General features: G+C 39.9%; 1 protein-coding gene across 2 annotated transcripts in view; it reads right to left on the bottom strand.

Annotated features, from left to right (window-relative positions):
* The window catches only part of LOC134607930 (enoyl-CoA hydratase EchA19-like), a 92,916-nt gene that overhangs the window by 11,517 nt on the left and 59,704 nt on the right, over positions 1-21,695 (bottom strand). For both annotated transcript variants that reach the window (XM_063450526.1, XM_063450525.1), the window contains one exon: positions 10,088-10,237. In XM_063450526.1, coding sequence (XP_063306596.1) covers positions 10,088-10,237 — 150 coding nt within the window. The remainder of the gene's footprint in view (positions 1-10,087; positions 10,238-21,695) is intronic.

The raw sequence follows: 21,695 nt of genomic DNA on the forward strand, positions 1-21,695 counted from the left end.
ATCTTATGTTAAAGGATCACTATAGTGTCAGAAAACTATAGTGCACTAAGGGTGTCCCCACCCTCAAGGTCCCCCCCCTCACATCTCCCTGCATGTGACTTGCACAGCCTTCCATAAACACTTCCTGTAAAGAGAGCCCTATTTAGGCTTTCATTATTGCAAGTTCTGTTTAATTAAGATTTTCTTATCCCCTGCTATGTTAATAGCTTGCTAGACCCTGCAAGAGCCTCCTGTATGTGATTAAAGTTCAATTTAGAGATTGAGATACAATTATTTAAGGTAAATTACATCTGTTTGAAAGTGAAACCAGGTTTTTTTTTAATTTTTTTTTTTTTTATACAGACTGTCAATCATAGCCAGGGGAGGTGTGGCAAGGGCTGCATAAACAGAAACAACGTGATTTAACTCCTAAATGACAGTGAATTGAGCAGTGAAATGGCAGGAGAATGATCTCTACACTAAAACTGCTTTATTTAGCTAAAGTAATTTAGGTGACTATAGTGTTCCTTTAATGCAAAATTATCTTTCCTTTATAGCACTTGCTATGCAATTGTGTTCATTAAAAAAAAAAAGTAAGATTGAAGAATCAGACTGACTGTTGATCTGCACATTTTGTCATTTGGTCATTTTGCACAAATGTATAAACCATTCTGGAAACCTGGGGTTAAATGTAAACACATTTTCCCCAAATTTTGAAGCTGGCACACTTTGATAACAAAGGAGAGAGTCCAGAGCCTGGAAAATAGGTTTTCAAGCTCAATCTATTTAGGAGCCAGACTAATTTTTTTTAGAGCCTGAAGAGAGGCATCTATAGAGTTTCATATAACACACCTAAATGGTATTGTAGGACAAAAATATTGTACTCTTAAGCAAAACCAGCTTTGCCTTGTGCATCTCTAGTGCTAACTGAAAATAATCAGAGATCTAAGGTTGGTTTGGCATTAGGCACTGTGTAAATGTGTGCATGTGTAAATAATTATAAAAATAGTTTTTAGTTTGTTTTTTTAATTTTAATTTTAGCAGAAAATATTAGCACTATTTCAATGTTTGCTTGAATTATTTAATATTGTTAAGAAAAAAATATACAAAGTGTGATATATCAATTTAAAAAAAAACTACTGATTGTTACACACAGAAACACATGATACAGATTGGTGAAATACTTTAAAAATAGACCTCTGCAACAGCAAAGGACATGATACAGCAACACTTACCCATGAGTAACAATCATAGTATTGTAACCCACTAGCCTGTATCACAACAGACAATCGATTTACTAACACTGTTTCATGCGCACACGTAAGCCTCATGCTGCCCTATAAAAATGTGCTACACTATAAAAAGGTGCAATACACCTATAATCTTATGCACGACTGGTTGTGGTGAGCGCACACTTCGCCTTGCATGATATACTACAATAATTATATATTGTGCAAACTCCAAAGAAGCAAAGTGTTACTTTACCTGACGCATGTATGTTTCGTATAATTATTTTATGTTTGACTAGCTTATGACATAGCGTAAAAACCTACCATCCAGAAAGTTACAAGGGATGTTGTTTCGTGTTATGTATTGAAATGCTTAAGCAACGTAAATATATACTGTTCATAACCTTATTTACTTAAAAAATGTGCTAGATCCACCGTCTACCCCTATGTTTAAACTGTTTACCATGCGCTAGAGGACTGCCTTTGGGGTACCTCACAAGTGACTGTTATAATTGTATGCACAACTAAAATAAAGAATTAAAAAAAAAAAAAAATGTAAAATAGTGGTAAAACTGTATTCATTTCTATTTCATAGCAAGTATCTCCCATTTATAAACAGAATATGTAAACAGAAAAAATATATATTTTATTTATACAACCACAATCTCTCCTGACTTAACCATGTTTAAAAAGAAAATTTATAGGAAAGCGTTCTATGGACCATAATCATTTCAGTAAAATGAGTGGTCATGGTATTTAGTTGACTCTTTAAAAGGAAATGTTTAGATTATGGTATTTGTGCCTTACATGCACAATCAACATTCTGTTGTACAGATACAAAACACCGTAATACCATAAAATACAAATACCATAACCTACACGTTTCATGTTTGGATACTGACCTTTTAAAGGGTCACTCTAAATATCATGACCACTCTATTTAACAAAGTTGTTATGGTCCAAACACTTTCCTCCAACCTTTCTTTTTAAACATGGTTAATGCATTATTTGAAAAATATTGTTTTATAAAAGATAAATTCTCTTTGTAAATATTTTTCAGTTTTTTAACGATTTTGCCTTTACTTATTAAAATAAAAATATTTAAAATGTCTGATTGTGTACAAAAACCTTGTGATGTGAGGAAGGAATCGTTCAGACTTTTTGAAATAGTCATAAATGCCAGGGATGACTTTGTGAATGTTGACATTTATGAATGTATTTTGACTGTGATTAAATGGCATGACACATTAAAAAAATAAAATCAATGAATACACATCTCCCCCAGCCCCACTGTCTATGACTAGTTCTATGAGCTCTGCAGTAGCAAAAAGTTGCCTTTATGATCCATGGAAGGTCACATCCCATGTTTTACCTTCTGACCACGAAATTCATGGCTAGCAGGTGACTGAGGAGATATTGTATTCTGAGAAATAAAAAATTGGAAATTATGTGGACTCAAGGGGAAAGAATTTCATATGACTGTTTATTTAATTAATACAGTAATTCTAGTTTTACTTTGTAATATTTTCCAAAATTACAATTTTATTTCAGAGGTTTGTTCTGTACAAGAGGAAAATGAAATCCTCTAAAATAAGTATTAAGATCTCTGCATTCTTTAGTGGCATTGATGAGTCAGAGAACTGGTCCAGCTTGGCATTCAACCCATATGACAAAATATTAATGTGAGGCTTAACATGACTTACACCAGATGTTTACAGGAACCAAGTCAACTCTCATTTATACAGAAATCCAATACTGAAGGGAATTAGCTTATGCTCAAGACCTCCCTGGAAAAAAATACAATATCGGAGCATGCCGCAGTAGTTAGTATAGCTTACCAATACTTTACATTACAGTTGCCAAACAAAAGCTATATGATAAAAGGTAAGGAGATAGAATCAACTTATTAGATACCACCTCTTGAGAATGGTGGGAATTATTTTATTTTTTTGCAGCTTAGTTGAAAGTAGTGCTATTTAATATTTTTACCTATTTACCTATTCCTGTTGCTATGTTTTTAGATTACAAATAACAAAGAGGCTTATAATTATTAAAGGGCTGGTAACAAATCTGTTATGCTGACACTTAAAGGCCCACTATAGGCACCCAGACCACTTCAGCTCAATGAAGTGGTTTGGGTGCCAGGTCCCTCTAGTTTTAACCCTGCAGCTGAAAACATAGCAGTTTCAGTGTGAAAATAGCATTGAACTCATGCTGGATGTCCATAGGAAAGAATTGAGTAATGCTTTCCTATGGGCGGTTTGAATGCGTGCGCGCGCCTCTGGCCTCGCATGCGCATTCCGCTCCACTTGGGAGCTGACGTCGGCAGGGGGAGGAGAGGTCACCAGCGCCGAGGGAGCCCGGCACTGGATTAAGGTAAGTGGCTAAAGGGGTTTTAACCCCTTTAGCCCAGCGGGAGGGGGGTCCGAGGGACAGGGGGAATCTAATAACCTTATAGTGCCAGGAAAACAAGTTTGTTTTCCTGGCACTATAGTGTTCCTTTAATGTTTAAAATGTAACTATTTATCATCAACTAATATCATATAGGTCTCCTTCGTGCTGGCAAAACAGTTCTGATACATGGAGGCATGGACTCCACAACACCTCTGAACGTGCCCTGTAGTTTCTGGCACCAGAACATTAGCAGCAGATCCATTAAGTCCATCAAGTTGCGAGGCTTTTATAGATTGGATTTGTTGTCCCAGCACATCCCACAGATGCTCAACTGGACTGAGATCTGGGGAATTTGGAGGCTGAGACAAAAGCTTGAATTTTTTGTTATGTTTCTCAAACCATTCCTGAACAATTTTTGCAGTGTGGTAGGGTGCATTATCATGCTCAAAGAGGCCACTGTCATCAGGGAACACCATTTCCATTAAGTGGTGAATATGGTCGTCAACAATCTCGAGGTAGGTAGTACATGTCAAAGTAACATCCACATGAATGACAAGACCCAATGTTTTCCAGCAGAACATTACCCAGAACATAACACTGCTTCCACTGGCCTGCCTTTGTCCCATAGTGCATCTTTCCCCAGGTAAATGGCACCAGGCCATCAACCTGATCTAAAAGAAAACATGATTCATCACACCAGGCAACATTCTTACATTGCTTCATGGTCCAATTCTGATGCTAACACCCCCAGTTATTTTTGGAGGTGGACAGGGGTCATCATGTGGACGTTGACTGTTTTGAAGCTATACAGCCCCATACACATACTGCAATGCACTGTGTGTTTTGAAACATTTTTATAACGGCCAGCATTATTTATTTTTTTTAGCAATTTTAGCTACAATAGCTGTGTGATCGGACTGGATGGGATAGCCTTCGCTCCCTATATGCATCAGTGAGCCTTAGGCGTCCATGAGCCTGATGCCTGCTCACTGATTATCCTTACTTGTACCATCTCTGATGTCATCTAGCTATTAGGGGCAAAGGTTTAAAAATAATATCAGGAAGTATTACTTTACTGAGAGGGTGTCAGGGTGGTAGTCCGGTGCCCGGAACCCAGACACAGTGTCCAGGTGGCGGCGCATGGACCGGGACCCATAATGCCTGATGAAGTGGGAGTCTTCAGCGTGGAGGTGGATTAGCAGGGTCTGGTGCAGGGTAACCGCACGCCCCCTGGTGTTGAGCACCAGCGTTTGTGCAGCCACAACCAGAACCCTGATTCAGCTTTTGCGGATCCAAGGAACTAGGAGCTAGGAAATAAACAGACCTCCCAGGAGCTGTATAGGGAGGCTCTGCAGCAAGGGTGTATCCAGTACTAGAAACAAGACAAAGCTAGAACAGGCACCAAACATGAAAACAGGACATAACTAGTAGAACCCAGAACCAGAGAAGGATAGGAAGCTAAACCCAGAACATGACACAATACATAAGGGAACATTAACTAAACATGGGCATGACGGGACAGGGCTGAACATGGACAGGTATATACAAACTAAGACACGACAAGATAACATAGGCAAAACAAGAGGAGAAATAACCAAGTACTACATATGGAAATCATGGGGGTTTAGTCACACTATATGATCATACATTGCATAAGCCTGCCAACAACGCCAATGTACCCCATATCTGGCAGGTCCTACACTGCCTAATGTATGCTAAAACAACCACAGATTAAGAACACATATATAGCACTTACCTGCAAGAAAGGACAGAAGCTTTGAGCCGCTGCCTGCAGGAACTCTAACACATAATGAAAGCTGGAAACATAAGGGTGTGGCAAATAAAACAAACATTTAAAGGAAACCTGGAGACTGGGAAATCCAGGGACGAACTATAGGAATGAACCCAGAAATCCCAGCATAAAGAAAACCAGACACAGAATAGAAACCCAAAAACCAATAAATATTAAACAAGAATAGCAAAAGGAGTACTGGATACCAGAAGCCATTACCAGAATGATCCGCAACCAGGAACAGAACGTGACATAACTCCCCTCTTAAGGAGCGAACTCCGGACGCTCCAAACAGCTCCCAGGCAGAGACCAAGAACAAAAGCGGATCCTGCAACGAAGTCCTCTTGACTTCCACGAAGGCAAGGATCCCCCAACCAAAAGGTCTCCTGCATAGGAACCACCAGAAAGGAATGTCCGGATGCTCCCAACAGCTCTCAGGCAGAGACCAGGAATGGTGAGCGGATACTGCAACGAAGTCCTCTTGACTTCCACGGAGGCAAGCATCCCCCACCGGAAAGGCCTCCTGCAAAAGAGCCTCCAGCAATGAATGAAGATCACCACCAGAAAAGGAGTATGTCAGCAAACAGGAACGAGGCATCACAAGAGAACACCAGAATCGACCAACGAACAGCTTAGCAGATTGACCCCCTCCAAAACAGAAAACAGGAATGAGGAAGACATCTCCAGCAGACTGGTCCAGATACAGACTCTCTTGCATGCCGGAAAAACAGGAACAAAAGCAGAACAAGATGAAACCTGCAGATACAGGTACCCTTGAATGCTGCATAATCCAGACTGAACAGGATACAGTCAGGCCAGGCAAGCAGGGCAAGACAACCACTGAGGATACAGGTACTCTTGATGCTGCGAAATCCAGGCAAGACATGACACAGATAGAACAGATCAGGAAAGCTGCAGGGTCCACTCCACGAACTCCATTGTACTTACGGCCATAAGTCAGGGTGGTAGTCCGGTGCCCGGAACCCAGACACAGTGTCCAGGTGGCGGCGCATGGACCGGGACCCATAATGCCTGATGAAGTGGGAGTCTTCAGCGTGGAGGTGGATTAGCAGGGTCTGGTGCAGGGTAACCGCACGCCCCCTGGTGTTGAGCACCAGCGTTTGTGCAGCCACAACCAGAACCCTGATTCAGCTTTTGCGGATCCAAGGAACTAGGAGCTAGGAAATAAACAGACCTCCCAGGAGCTGTATAGGGAGGCTCTGCAGCAAGGGTGTATCCAGTACTAGAAACAAGACAAAGCTAGAACAGGCACCAAACATGAAAACAGGACATAACTAGTAGAACCCAGAACCAGAGAAGGATAGGAAGCTAAACCCAGAACATGACACAATACATAAGGGAACATTAACTAAACATGGGCATGACGGGACAGGGCTGAACATGGACAGGTATATACAAACTAAGACACGACAAGATAACATAGGCAAAACAAGAGGAGAAATAACCAAGTACTACATATGGAAATCATGGGGGTTTAGTCACACTATATGATCATACATTGCATAAGCCTGCCAACAACGCCAATGTACCCCATATCTGGCAGGTCCTACACTGCCTAATGTATGCTAAAACAACCACAGATTAAGAACACATATATAGCACTTACCTGCAAGAAAGGACAGAAGCTTTGAGCCGCTGCCTGCAGGAACTCTAACACATAATGAAAGCTGGAAACATAAGGGTGTGGCAAATAAAACAAACATTTAAAGGAAACCTGGAGACTGGGAAATCCAGGGACGAACTATAGGAATGAACCCAGAAATCCCAGCATAAAGAAAACCAGACACAGAATAGAAACCCAAAAACCAATAAATATTAAACAAGAATAGCAAAAGGAGTACTGGATACCAGAAGCCATTACCAGAATGATCCGCAACCAGGAACAGAACGTGACAGAGGGTAGTGGATGCATGGAATAGCCTTCCAGCTTAAGTGGTAAACACAGTAAAGGAGTTTAAGCATGCGTGGGATAGGCATAAGGCTATCCTAACTATAAGATAAGGCCAGGGACTAATCAAAGTATTTAGAAAATTGGGCAGACTAGATGGGCCGAATGGTTCTTATCTGCCGTCACATTCTATGTTTCTATGTTTCTTTTACTACATGGCCCTTGTCAAAGTCGCTCAGATTTTTTCATTTGCCCATTTTTTATGCTTCAAGCACATAAAAAGTCAAGAACTGACTGTTCACTGGCTGCCTAAAGTACCCAACCTCTTGACATTGCCATTGTAATGATTTAATAAATGTTATTCACTTGATCTGTCAGTGGTTTTGATGTTGTGGCTGATCAGTGTACATGTTAGTAAAAGATAAACCATATCATAGATGATTACAGATTAGACCTTATCTTCACATAATACAACTTAGAACACTTTATTGTCAACCATGGGCTAGTAGGTAGGGTACTCATGGACTTCTTCCATTTAGCAATTATGTAAGACTTCCAGTCTCCTTAATTGCCTAGCTGTATATTGGAGTCCCCTATAGTTTTTATGTCTAATGTAATCCAGGGTTCAATTTAGTTACTTGTTTTTATCTTGCGCCCCACATGAAAATAATTCCATAGCTACCCACAGTATTAGTGGATCTTATGGAACACTGAAAGACCAGTCGCACAGTGTAAGATATATTCACTGTGCCAGATGTTTGATACACGGAGTTAGGCAGCTAAACCTAGAGGCAGCACATCTGTTACCATACCAAACTAACGACAACATTTTATTTTAGAGGAACAGTCTATCTTTAGCACAGTAACAATCTATCCTTATTGAATATTGCATTCTAGTTCCCATAATTGTGTCTGTGCATACAGTGTCTTACATTTGCAATAAAATGCAAAATTGCTGGAACTATATGCCCAACCCTCACTCACATATGAACATCCCAGTACTCTTCATCTGTAGTAAGTCCCCACCTACTATTTCACAGTTTATTGTGTAGAAGCAGAACTTTTGCCAATGCATTTTTTTGCCCTCAGCATAGGCAGTAGATTCATTACTCTTATGTGATAAATGTAACCGTTATCAAATGGTGAAATAAACAGTCCTGCTTGGCAGATATCTATGTAATACACTCAGCTCCAATTAAATCCAATTGGAAAGCAAGTATTGGTTTGGGAACTGCACACTACACAAAGTTGTAAATTCTGACTCTGACTTTTTACATTGTATTTATAAAATATTTTTTATTTTTTACATTTATTTATATAAACACATTTTCTATTTAACATTACTGTGTAACAGCTGGTGTTCACATCTGTGACTGCATCCATAGCTCCTTGCATAAAAGATGCACGTAATATGATTTTATGCATATGTTTATCACATGTTACTTTAACTTTTACCTTCCTACAAAATGATAAATCAAGGATTGTTATGTAGAGCTAGAAACACAGAATGATATGATAAAAAAATATCAACAGCAACAAAAAAACAAAAAAATATGAGCATCAAAATCTGTATGTAGTTCCTTCAAACATTCACATATGTCTGCTAAAAAAAACAAAATTGAATATACTAAACTACAAAAAGCACTTAATTCTTAATCCCTTAAGGAATATTTGTGGTCTATGCTCTACTGACTTAAGGAATAGCTTAGGGAAAAAATGCAGGATAATCGATGCTCCCATAAGTACTGTGGGAATAAGATTGTCATGTCAAGAAAAATAGTATAAGTCCTTAAAGGGACTACATCTCAATGAAGTGGTCTGCGCAGAACCCCTGTCTTTTTAACCCTTCGACTGACAAGCTTGTTTGGCAGAAGCATCAATGTTTTCACTGCAGGGTTACCACGCCTCTAGTGGCTGTCTTTGTGGCTACTAGAAACATCCACAGCTATAAACGAGTTAAACTTGGTTATAGATCACATTACTCTCAAAGAGAGCATTTGGGGGAAGCACTGGATTGGCTGAGGTCATCAATCTTGTTGGAATGACAGTAAAAAGACCAATGTGCCACAGGATATAAGATAAGTTCCACTTTTTTTAACCAATGCATTAGGAATAGATGCTTGTATTCTTAAAGCTATAATGTTCTGTTAAAGGGATACTATACTCACTAAAACAACTACAGCTTAACCCCTTAAGGACACAGTTTCAGAAATAAAAGGGAATCATGACGGAATATTTCCGTCATGTGTCCTTAAGGGCTTAATGTCTTGGTTCTGTTGTCTATAGAATGTCCCTGGAGGCACTGATTCAATGGATCTCTATGAGGAGATGCTGATTGGTGCAGTGCAGTGTTTTGCCGTGCATACGCAATAGCCTCCCAGTGCTTTCCTAAAGAAAGCATTGAATTGGCTGAGATCATCAAGTTTAAACACCTTTTCACTGCTCTGACAGGGGGGCTGGAAAAACAAACAGTGTGTTTAACACTATAGTGTCAGTAATACATGTTTGTATTTTTTAAATAGGTTCCTTGCCTACGATTTATTCATGAAAAAAACCATGAACTGTATGACTAGTTAAAAAAAAAGCAGTCAGCATTAGGTCCTTACAGTGTAGAAAAATCAAATGCATTCTTCTATATGTCAATCCCTACATACCATATTAGGTGGACAAAACTATGGTAATACTGTGATTAGCTAGCAATAACTATGATTTCTGTATAGTGCGGTGATTATAATGCCAACCCAATTCTCATTTATGCAGAAAAATACAGACAATAATACAGACCTTGACCATCAGGGACAATTCTATTGGCTAATCCAATCTGATATGCTTCTTGCGCATTTACAGGCCGCCCTGTAAGGATGAGATCTAGAGCTCGGGAAAGTCCAATTAGCTTTGGCAACCTTACTGTACCGCCATCGATCAGCGGAACACCTGTGAAATAAACCAAGTTGTATGTTTTTCAAATTGTTATATAAAGCTCTACTTTCTATAATGGGAAAACAAAGAAAGTTAGGAAATAATGCAACATAATTTACATATTTAGGAATATTTAGGGTTTTCTTAAAATAGCAATTGACCCATTTAAAACAATACTATACAAGAATAGAACATGCTTGCTAATCCACTGGAACAAACAAATGTATGATTTTAAATGAAAATCCTTGAGATACTTTTCATTTATTAATGTTGCACTTGACTAAACGATCATCAGCTACCTCGCTGATTGATCTTTTGTAAGAGATGACAATAATTTAGATTCTATCTAAAATGCCAAAACTTGGACACAACTATGTCTGTGAACATAGCACCATTGGGTGCTGAGTTAATGTCAACTTTAAGTTCCAAACTTCCCAAACGTCCTGATTTAGGTCCATTGTCCAAGGTTACTTCCTTGTGTTCGTGAGATGATTGTTTAAGTATGTAGGGATGTAGGATTTGTGGGGATATGTTTGTGTTTTGGGTATAAATGGATATTTTCTGCCTGTGGATAATTAGGTTATTCCATTAGCTAGCTTAATTATATCACAGTCAGAGGGGAGGGATTGCTGACTGTATGTGGGAGTGTTGCTGTGCTAATTACTGTTCCTATTGGTTTGTGTCCCTTTTGTCCCAGTTTACCATCAGGTCCAGGGGGTGTGCCTCTGGCCTGAAAATATGTATAAAAGAAATGCCCTTACACTCAATAAACCAGACCTGCTTACCCCTTCATGAAGTCTTGGCTCATGTTTGGGGGATTGGAGACCTACACTCTGGGGATTGCTATAATCACTATACTCTCCAGAGTATCATCACTAGCTCTTGTAAGAGCTGTTCTTGTTCCTGGTTCCTGCTCTCTGGATTTAGGAGAGGTTCACCCACTAGATAGCTGGAGCCCAGTCTTGGGTCCAGGGTGGGTGGAGGACGTCGAAACCCCAAACCAAGCGGCGGCGGTTCGTGGGGTTGGCGGTGGTTATGGTGTCGAGTGTGGTGCTGATGGTCCTTGGCGAGCACTAAAAGCATCGTTCGACAGAGGCACCCAGTCGGGGTGGCAGGTGTTCAGTCACAGCTACTATTTCTACAGGTTTCAAAAGTATAATGCAATTCTAAAATGTCCACCTGCATTGTGAAGATCTGACAGCAATGATTACAACTACAACTTCATTACAATTTTGTTAAATGAAAGTAACACTAAACTGCTGAAAATGGGATATTAAACTTTTTGTTATAAAATGAATATATCAGGATGACAAGAGGTGGTTTAACAATATGTTTCTTTACATATAATATAAAGAACAAACACTGGAAGGAGATGGATAAAATCCCTCCGCCAGTGTTGTGGTGGTTATAGGATATAGTGGGGCTTGACCCCTGGAAATATATAGAAAGAAGTAGGGCTACTGGTTGGCAACTCGAAACCGGATTGCCCTCCAAATAGACCTTATATCCTTATAGTACAGAAAGGCTTGTACTGCAGATACCCACTGTGGGGAGTCTTTTCATGCAGTGAGCCAAAACAAAAACTCTTTAATAATCCCTCTTAAGGAAAAGAAAACATAAACTGTGTTATATGTACAAGTGTAAGTTTAAAATTGAGGACCTAGTGGGGTAGGGATCATAGCTACGCCTGGCTTTACTGTAATGAACACATAAACTAAGGAGATATCAGTGTGGCTTGAAACATATGTCGAATACTCCACTAGAATATTTGTGTCAAAAGGACCAAGGGTACAGAGTATGCAGTAACAGTTGCTAAAACATCCGGTTATAATATGTATCAACTAGTAGAAGCTACAATATATGCACCCAGAATTCCAAAATGCAAGTACAATAGTACCTAATACATGTTTAAGTGTATTCCAGATTAGATATCCCTTATTGTGTGAAAGAAATGGATACAATTGTAGGGAGTATAAACCTGGAAATAGCTTGAAGGCTGTAGACTGCAATGCAGTATAGAAATATACCTTTGAGCGCTATAAACTTATATCCAGTGCATAAAACAAATTTTCCAGTAGTATCCAGTGCATTTTAAGTATATTCTGAGTACATATCACTTTTTATGTGAGGATACCTGGAGATAGCTAAAGAACTGTTAGGTTACAATGCAATTCAAAAATGGAGATATACCTTTAAATGCCATAAATATATATCCAGTGCAAGAGACAAATCTTGATTTTTAAGGCAAAAGGTATATAGAGACCCATATTAAATCATAAAGGAAGGCATAGTAATGAAATATGTAACCATATGTACAAAGATGCCTAAACAGCTAAATGAGATTTGGGGGTAGGAATCCCTAGCATCTTGTGCATATCATATACATATATACTTAAGTGGTCTTTAAACAGTGCTCAGGATCATAGAGATGTCACAGCCCCAGAATTGTCCAAACAAAAAGATAAATTAAAATAGGATGAACCCGCTCATAGAGAGCTGCTCAACGCGCGTTTCGGCGATACACGTCGCCTTTGTCAAGAGCCGTTTGTAGAGTGGACGGCGCCTCTTTTTAAATGAGTCTTAGGACTTCCCACAATATGACGTAGAACTCCCTGTCCAATCGGAGATTCCGTATGGACGGGAGGGGGCGGAGTAATCCCTTTACTAGGTACAAGGTCCAGCTTGCAGTTAACCCTAGTCGGGAAACAAAGTGCCGGTATAGATCACACTCAAAAGACTCGGACACTGCAGAAAACTGTAAGGGATTGATTGTTCTCCTGTAAAATCCCAAAACAGTAGCAATACTAAGACACTATTATGAGTCAATAGAAATAGAGGACGTCCTAAATAAATGGAACTAGTACTTAAGGGAGGCTGGAATAATCCAGTATATAAACCAGAGTACAACGAATCCAGTTATTATATAGGACAGTATTTTGCTATACCATGATAAGGGACCGAACTGGAAGTTCTAAATATGTATAAAAAGAGGCGAAAAATGGACATTTATAGAAAGATAGATAAATGTTCATTATAAGTTGAAAGAAGTAATAAGCTTCTAACATATAGAGAAAAACAGAGAATTTGTTGGGATGGACGTGTTGTGTTGACATGTATTATTAAAAGGTTAATAACTTAACCTTGGGTAGGTGAAAAGGGGGGGGGGGGGTGGGGTTTTTTGTCGACCAAACATCTTTTAGATGTACATACGAAATATTTACATAGTATTTACAAAGTAAATTTTGCAAATTTAGCAAAAATGACCTGGCAGGATATTTGAATTGGTATTGTTTAGATAAATGGGGCGAAGGAAAAACCTTCATTGAGACCTTTTGGGTGTAATGTTTTGAGTTGGAAAATCCAAAAACTTTCCCGTTGTCTCAGAAAACGGTCGTAATTGCCCCTGCGTCTATCTTTGCGGACCAATTCTAGTCCACAGAACCGAAGTCCCTGTGGATTGCCAGCATGGGCCTCTTTTAAATGACGACCTATGGGGGTATCAACGAGCAGTTTAGGTGATCTGACATGCTCTTTGATACGCTCCTTAAAGGGTCTAAAGGTTTTTCCCACGTATTGCAGGTGGCAGGTGCATGTGAGGAGGTATACTATGCCTGCGGTATTGCAGTTGAAAAAAGATTTGATCTTAAACGATCTTTTTCCAGTGCTATCGAAGATGATCTTGGAGTCACGTTTGATAAATTTACAAGCCACACAGTGGCCACATTGATATGATCCCACCGTGGTATTATGTAGCCAGGTACGTAAAGGGGGGGAGTGGAAATGGCTCGGAACGAGGATGTTTCTGAGGTTTTTCCCTCTACGAGCGGTCATTTCGACCCTAGGTCCCAAGACCCTTTTGAGGTGAGTATCATCCAAAAGGCACGGCCAAAACTTTTGAAATACCGTTCTGACGGCCTCCCAGCCTGAATCAAATGTGGCTATCAAGCGTGGGGGTTGTGGTTTAGTGGTGAACTCCACTTTCTTAGGTAATAGAAGGCTATCCCTGTCTGCCTCTAAAGCTCTTTTATAAGCCTTTTTAAGGCATTTGTTCGGATAGCCCTTATCCCTAAACTGCTGTCGTAGTGCATTGGCTTGTACTTTAAAATCTTCGATATTACTGCAATTCCTGCGGGCCCTGATATACTGCCCAGTGGGAATCCCCCGTTTGAGTGGTTGGGGGTGAAAACTTTCCCATCGTAGAAGGCTATTAGAGGATGTTGGTTTTTTGTATAATGTGGTACTGATGGAATCTCCCCTTAGTGTAATCGTGAGGTCTAAAAAGTTTAGTGTATCTCCCCCAAATTCCGATGTAAAGAATAAATTCAAGTTATTAGTGTTAAGAAGTGATACAAAGCTTTTAAATAGATCCTCACTGCCTGTCCACAGGATCAAAATATCGTCAATGTAACGAGCCCAATGATGGATAAAGGGTCTATATGGTGCAAAGGTTGTGTCTGTCGCCACAACTACTTCCTCCCACCAGCCCAGATGGAGGTTGGCATACGATGGGGCACAAGCCGTCCCCATCGCAGTGCCCTGTACCTGATGGTAAAATCTCTCGTTAAAGAGGAAGTAGTTGTGGCTAAGAATAAATTCGAGCAGCTCCAGAGTGAAAAGGGAATGGTCACTAAAAATAGGGCCCCTTTTATCCAAGAAATGTTTCACATGTTGAATACCCCCCTTGTGTGGAATCGAGGAGTATAGGGCCTCCACATCGAGGCTACAGAGTGACACAGACTCAGGGATTTTTAAACTTGAAAGGCGGACCAATGTCTGCTTGGTATCTTGTATGTAAGACGGTAGTTTTTCCACGAATGGGCGGAGAACCCTATCAAGGTAGATACTGCCATTTTGGGTGAGGTTGTCAACACCGGATACAATGGGGCGTCCGGGGGGATTAGTTTGATTTTTATGGACTTTGGGCAGGCAGTAGAAGGTAGCTATCCTAGGGAGTTTATTGAGAATAAAGTCGTACTCCTCCCTGGATAGCACCCCTCTACTGCGGCCCATATCCAAAATCAATCGATAGTCCTGAAGAAATGTATTCGTGGGATCTTTTTCAAGAGGTTGGTATGTGTCTCTGTTTTCAAGTATCTTGAGAGACATCTTGATATAATCAGTAGTGTTTAAAATGACAATATTCCCTCCCTTGTCGGCTGGTTTGATAGTAATTGTAGTATCACCTTTGAGTGCTTGCAGAGCTTTGTTCTCAGATCTCGTGAGGTTCATATTTGGCTGTATGTCCAAATCCTTCTGGTGAATGTTATCAATTGCAAACTTAACTGATTCAAGAAAAAATTCGATATTTTTGAAATTACCCAAATTTGGTGTAAATCGACTCGGGGGTTTCAAATTTGTCTGATAGGTAGTGGTGTCAATATCATTCTCGTCAAGGAGAGATATCAGAGTCATTAAGCAATCATAATCCTTGTCGAGAATGCCTAAATCTTTCAGTTTTTTATCTAATTTGATTTGATGATACTTGCATAAAGCAAGTTTTCTAACAAATAGATGTAAATCTTTCACCCATGTAAACTTGTTAAAGGGTGGAATAGGCACAAAAGAGAGGCCCTTAGATAAAACACTTGTTTCCTGAGAGGTTAGAGGGTGCATGGAGAGGTTGATAATTTGGAGTTTATTGGTTAGTACCGTCGTCTCCTTGTTGTGCTTCTCCCTCCCCGGCCCCTGTTTCGCGTGTAGTATGGGGGTTGGCGTGGTATTGGGTCGTCCAAATGGCCCATCTCTAAAAAATTCACCCCTTTTTTCAAAATGCCTCTAGAACTACCCTGGTTGGAAGTGTTGGAATCAGAATCTGATGGACAAACTTGTGTCCGTGATCTATTCTCCGAATCATTATCGGATGAGTCATAATCTGAGGTAAGCGCGTTTTCGGAGTTGGTTCTTAGGCGGCGTTTAAACGTACTGTAGATATTACCGGTTTCATAATCTTTCAAATCCCTCAGAAATTTTTGATGTTTTCTAACTTTGATCACTTGTTGATATTTGTCTAGATTCTGTTTCAGTTTAAGTTCTAATTGGTTGAAAATGGGGTCAGATTGAAATTGATGGATATTACTCAATTCAGATTCAAGTTGTTTATCCGTAGCCTCCAATTTAAGTTTTTCAAATTTACAGATAATTTGCATAAATGTATTAGAGCAGAGTCCTGCTGCTAGTTCCCATTCCTTAACCATTTCTGGGTTTTCAGCATGGGAGGAGGGGACCGTATGAACTCTAAGCCCTCTTGGAATCATGCTTTTTTTCAAATAGAAATCAAGGGAGGAGATCTCCCAGCTGGCCCTTATTTGTTGTTTGTAAGTTTTGTTAAGTTTGTTAAAACTCTGGTGAATATCGGAGGGAACCTCCATATTTTCCAATAGTTCGTTGGAGAAAACTTTATCAGCATCTTTGCACCACATAGTGCTGTCTAGTTTGTTAGCAAGGAAACCTGCCATAGTCACTATAAATGATGGTCGAACACCCAAATTAAATAGTCAAACACACACAGTATTTACACAACCTAGGTATTGAAACCTAAAAAAAGAAGATAAAGAACAAACACTGGAAGGAGATGGATAAAATCCCTCCGCCAGTGTTGTGGTGGTTATAGGATATAGTGGGGCTTGACCCCTGGAAATATATAGAAAGAAGTAGGGCTACTGGTTGGCAACTCGAAACCGGATTGCCCTCCAAATAGACCTTATATCCTTATAGTACAGAAAGGCTTGTACTGCAGATACCCACTGTGGGGAGTCTTTTCATGCAGTGAGCCAAAACAAAAACTCTTTAATAATCCCTCTTAAGGAAAAGAAAACATAAACTGTGTTATATGTACAAGTGTAAGTTTAAAATTGAGGACCTAGTGGGGTAGGGATCATAGCTACGCCTGGCTTTACTGTAATGAACACATAAACTAAGGAGATATCAGTGTGGCTTGAAACATATGTCGAATACTCCACTAGAATATTTGTGTCAAAAGGACCAAGGGTACAGAGTATGCAGTAACAGTTGCTAAAACATCCGGTTATAATATGTATCAACTAGTAGAAGCTACAATATATGCACCCAGAATTCCAAAATGCAAGTACAATAGTACCTAATACATGTTTAAGTGTATTCCAGATTAGATATCCCTTATTGTGTGAAAGAAATGGATACAATTGTAGGGAGTATAAACCTGGAAATAGCTTGAAGGCTGTAGACTGCAATGCAGTATAGAAATATACCTTTGAGCGCTATAAACTTATATCCAGTGCATAAAACAAATTTTCCAGTAGTATCCAGTGCATTTTAAGTATATTCTGAGTACATATCACTTTTTATGTGAGGATACCTGGAGATAGCTAAAGAACTGTTAGGTTACAATGCAATTCAAAAATGGAGATATACCTTTAAATGCCATAAATATATATCCAGTGCAAGAGACAAATCTTGATTTTTAAGGCAAAAGGTATATAGAGACCCATATTAAATCATAAAGGAAGGCATAGTAATGAAATATGTAACCATATGTACAAAGATGCCTAAACAGCTAAATGAGATTTGGGGGTAGGAATCCCTAGCATCTTGTGCATATCATATACATATATACTTAAGTGGTCTTTAAACAGTGCTCAGGATCATAGAGATGTCACAGCCCCAGAATTGTCCAAACAAAAAGATAAATTAAAATAGGATGAACCCGCTCATAGAGAGCTGCTCAACGCGCGTTTCGGCGATACACGTCGCCTTTGTCAAGAGCCGTTTGTAGAGTGGACGGCGCCTCTTTTTAAATGAGTCTTAGGACTTCCCACAATATGACGTAGAACTCCCTGTCCAATCGGAGATTCCGTATGGACGGGAGGGGGCGGAGTAATCCCTTTACTAGGTACAAGGTCCAGCTTGCAGTTAACCCTAGTCGGGAAACAAAGTGCCGGTATAGATCACACTCAAAAGACTCGGACACTGCAGAAAACTGTAAGGGATTGATTGTTCTCCTGTAAAATCCCAAAACAGTAGCAATACTAAGACACTATTATGAGTCAATAGAAATAGAGGACGTCCTAAATAAATGGAACTAGTACTTAAGGGAGGCTGGAATAATCCAGTATATAAACCAGAGTACAACGAATCCAGTTATTATATAGGACAGTATTTTGCTATACCATGATAAGGGACCGAACTGGAAGTTCTAAATATGTATAAAAAGAGGCGAAAAATGGACATTTATAGAAAGATAGATAAATGTTCATTATAAGTTGAAAGAAGTAATAAGCTTCTAACATATAGAGAAAAACAGAGAATTTGTTGGGATGGACGTGTTGTGTTGACATGTATTATTAAAAGGTTAATAACTTAACCTTGGGTAGGTGAAAAGGGGGGGGGGGTGGGGTTTTTTGTCGACCAAACATCTTTTAGATGTACATACGAAATATTTACATAGTATTTACAAAGTAAATTTTGCAAATTTAGCAAAAATGACCTGGCAGGATATTTGAATTGGTATTGTTTAGATAAATGGGGCGAAGGAAAAACCTTCATTGAGACCTTTTGGGTGTAATGTTTTGAGTTGGAAAATCCAAAAACTTTCCCGTTGTCTCAGAAAACGGTCGTAATTGCCCCTGCGTCTATCTTTGCGGACCAATTCTAGTCCACAGAACCGAAGTCCCTGTGGATTGCCAGCATGGGCCTCTTTTAAATGACGACCTATGGGGGTATCAACGAGCAGTTTAGGTGATCTGACATGCTCTTTGATACGCTCCTTAAAGGGTCTAAAGGTTTTTCCCACGTATTGCAGGTGGCAGGTGCATGTGAGGAGGTATACTATGCCTGCGGTATTGCAGTTGAAAAAAGATTTGATCTTAAACGATCTTTTTCCAGTGCTATCGAAGATGATCTTGGAGTCACGTTTGATAAATTTACAAGCCACACAGTGGCCACATTGATATGATCCCACCGTGGTATTATGTAGCCAGGTACGTAAAGGGGGGGAGTGGAAATGGCTCGGAACGAGGATGTTTCTGAGGTTTTTCCCTCTACGAGCGGTCATTTCGACCCTAGGTCCCAAGACCCTTTTGAGGTGAGTATCATCCAAAAGGCACGGCCAAAACTTTTGAAATACCGTTCTGACGGCCTCCCAGCCTGAATCAAATGTGGCTATCAAGCGTGGGGGTTGTGGTTTAGTGGTGAACTCCACTTTCTTAGGTAATAGAAGGCTATCCCTGTCTGCCTCTAAAGCTCTTTTATAAGCCTTTTTAAGGCATTTGTTCGGATAGCCCTTATCCCTAAACTGCTGTCGTAGTGCATTGGCTTGTACTTTAAAATCTTCGATATTACTGCAATTCCTGCGGGCCCTGATATACTGCCCAGTGGGAATCCCCCGTTTGAGTGGTTGGGGGTGAAAACTTTCCCATCGTAGAAGGCTATTAGAGGATGTTGGTTTTTTGTATAATGTGGTACTGATGGAATCTCCCCTTAGTGTAATCGTGAGGTCTAAAAAGTTTAGTGTATCTCCCCCAAATTCCGATGTAAAGAATAAATTCAAGTTATTAGTGTTAAGAAGTGATACAAAGCTTTTAAATAGATCCTCACTGCCTGTCCACAGGATCAAAATATCGTCAATGTAACGAGCCCAATGATGGATAAAGGGTCTATATGGTGCAAAGGTTGTGTCTGTCGCCACAACTACTTCCTCCCACCAGCCCAGATGGAGGTTGGCATACGATGGGGCACAAGCCGTCCCCATCGCAGTGCCCTGTACCTGATGGTAAAATCTCTCGTTAAAGAGGAAGTAGTTGTGGCTAAGAATAAATTCGAGCAGCTCCAGAGTGAAAAGGGAATGGTCACTAAAAATAGGGCCCCTTTTATCCAAGAAATGTTTCACATGTTGAATACCCCCCTTGTGTGGAATCGAGGAGTATAGGGCCTCCACATCGAGGCTACAGAGTGACACAGACTCAGGGATTTTTAAACTTGAAAGGCGGACCAATGTCTGCTTGGTATCTTGTATGTAAGACGGTAGTTTTTCCACGAATGGGCGGAGAACCCTATCAAGGTAGATACTGCCATTTTGGGTGAGGTTGTCAACACCGGATACAATGGGGCGTCCGGGGGGATTAGTTTGATTTTTATGGACTTTGGGCAGGCAGTAGAAGGTAGCTATCCTAGGGAGTTTATTGAGAATAAAGTCGTACTCCTCCCTGGATAGCACCCCTCTACTGCGGCCCATATCCAAAATCAATCGATAGTCCTGAAGAAATGTATTCGTGGGATCTTTTTCAAGAGGTTGGTATGTGTCTCTGTTTTCAAGTATCTTGAGAGACATCTTGATATAATCAGTAGTGTTTAAAATGACAATATTCCCTCCCTTGTCGGCTGGTTTGATAGTAATTGTAGTATCACCTTTGAGTGCTTGCAGAGCTTTGTTCTCAGATCTCGTGAGGTTCATATTTGGCTGTATGTCCAAATCCTTCTGGTGAATGTTATCAATTGCAAACTTAACTGATTCAAGAAAAAATTCGATATTTTTGAAATTACCCAAATTTGGTGTAAATCGACTCGGGGGTTTCAAATTTGTCTGATAGGTAGTGGTGTCAATATCATTCTCGTCAAGGAGAGATATCAGAGTCATTAAGCAATCATAATCCTTGTCGAGAATGCCTAAATCTTTCAGTTTTTTATCTAATTTGATTTGATGATACTTGCATAAAGCAAGTTTTCTAACAAATAGATGTAAATCTTTCACCCATGTAAACTTGTTAAAGGGTGGAATAGGCACAAAAGAGAGGCCCTTAGATAAAACACTTGTTTCCTGAGAGGTTAGAGGGTGCATGGAGAGGTTGATAATTTGGAGTTTATTGGTTAGTACCGTCGTCTCCTTGTTGTGCTTCTCCCTCCCCGGCCCCTGTTTCGCGTGTAGTATGGGGGTTGGCGTGGTATTGGGTCGTCCAAATGGCCCATCTCTAAAAAATTCACCCCTTTTTTCAAAATGCCTCTAGAACTACCCTGGTTGGAAGTGTTGGAATCAGAATCTGATGGACAAACTTGTGTCCGTGATCTATTCTCCGAATCATTATCGGATGAGTCATAATCTGAGGTAAGCGCGTTTTCGGAGTTGGTTCTTAGGCGGCGTTTAAACGTACTGTAGATATTACCGGTTTCATAATCTTTCAAATCCCTCAGAAATTTTTGATGTTTTCTAACTTTGATCACTTGTTGATATTTGTCTAGATTCTGTTTCAGTTTAAGTTCTAATTGGTTGAAAATGGGGTCAGATTGAAATTGATGGATATTACTCAATTCAGATTCAAGTTGTTTATCCGTAGCCTCCAATTTAAGTTTTTCAAATTTACAGATAATTTGCATAAATGTATTAGAGCAGAGTCCTGCTGCTAGTTCCCATTCCTTAACCATTTCTGGGTTTTCAGCATGGGAGGAGGGGACCGTATGAACTCTAAGCCCTCTTGGAATCATGCTTTTTTTCAAATAGAAATCA

The sequence above is a fragment of the Pelobates fuscus genome, chromosome 4, assembly GCF_036172605.1.
Source record: "Pelobates fuscus isolate aPelFus1 chromosome 4, aPelFus1.pri, whole genome shotgun sequence".
Lineage (NCBI taxonomy): Eukaryota > Metazoa > Chordata > Amphibia > Anura > Pelobatidae > Pelobates > Pelobates fuscus.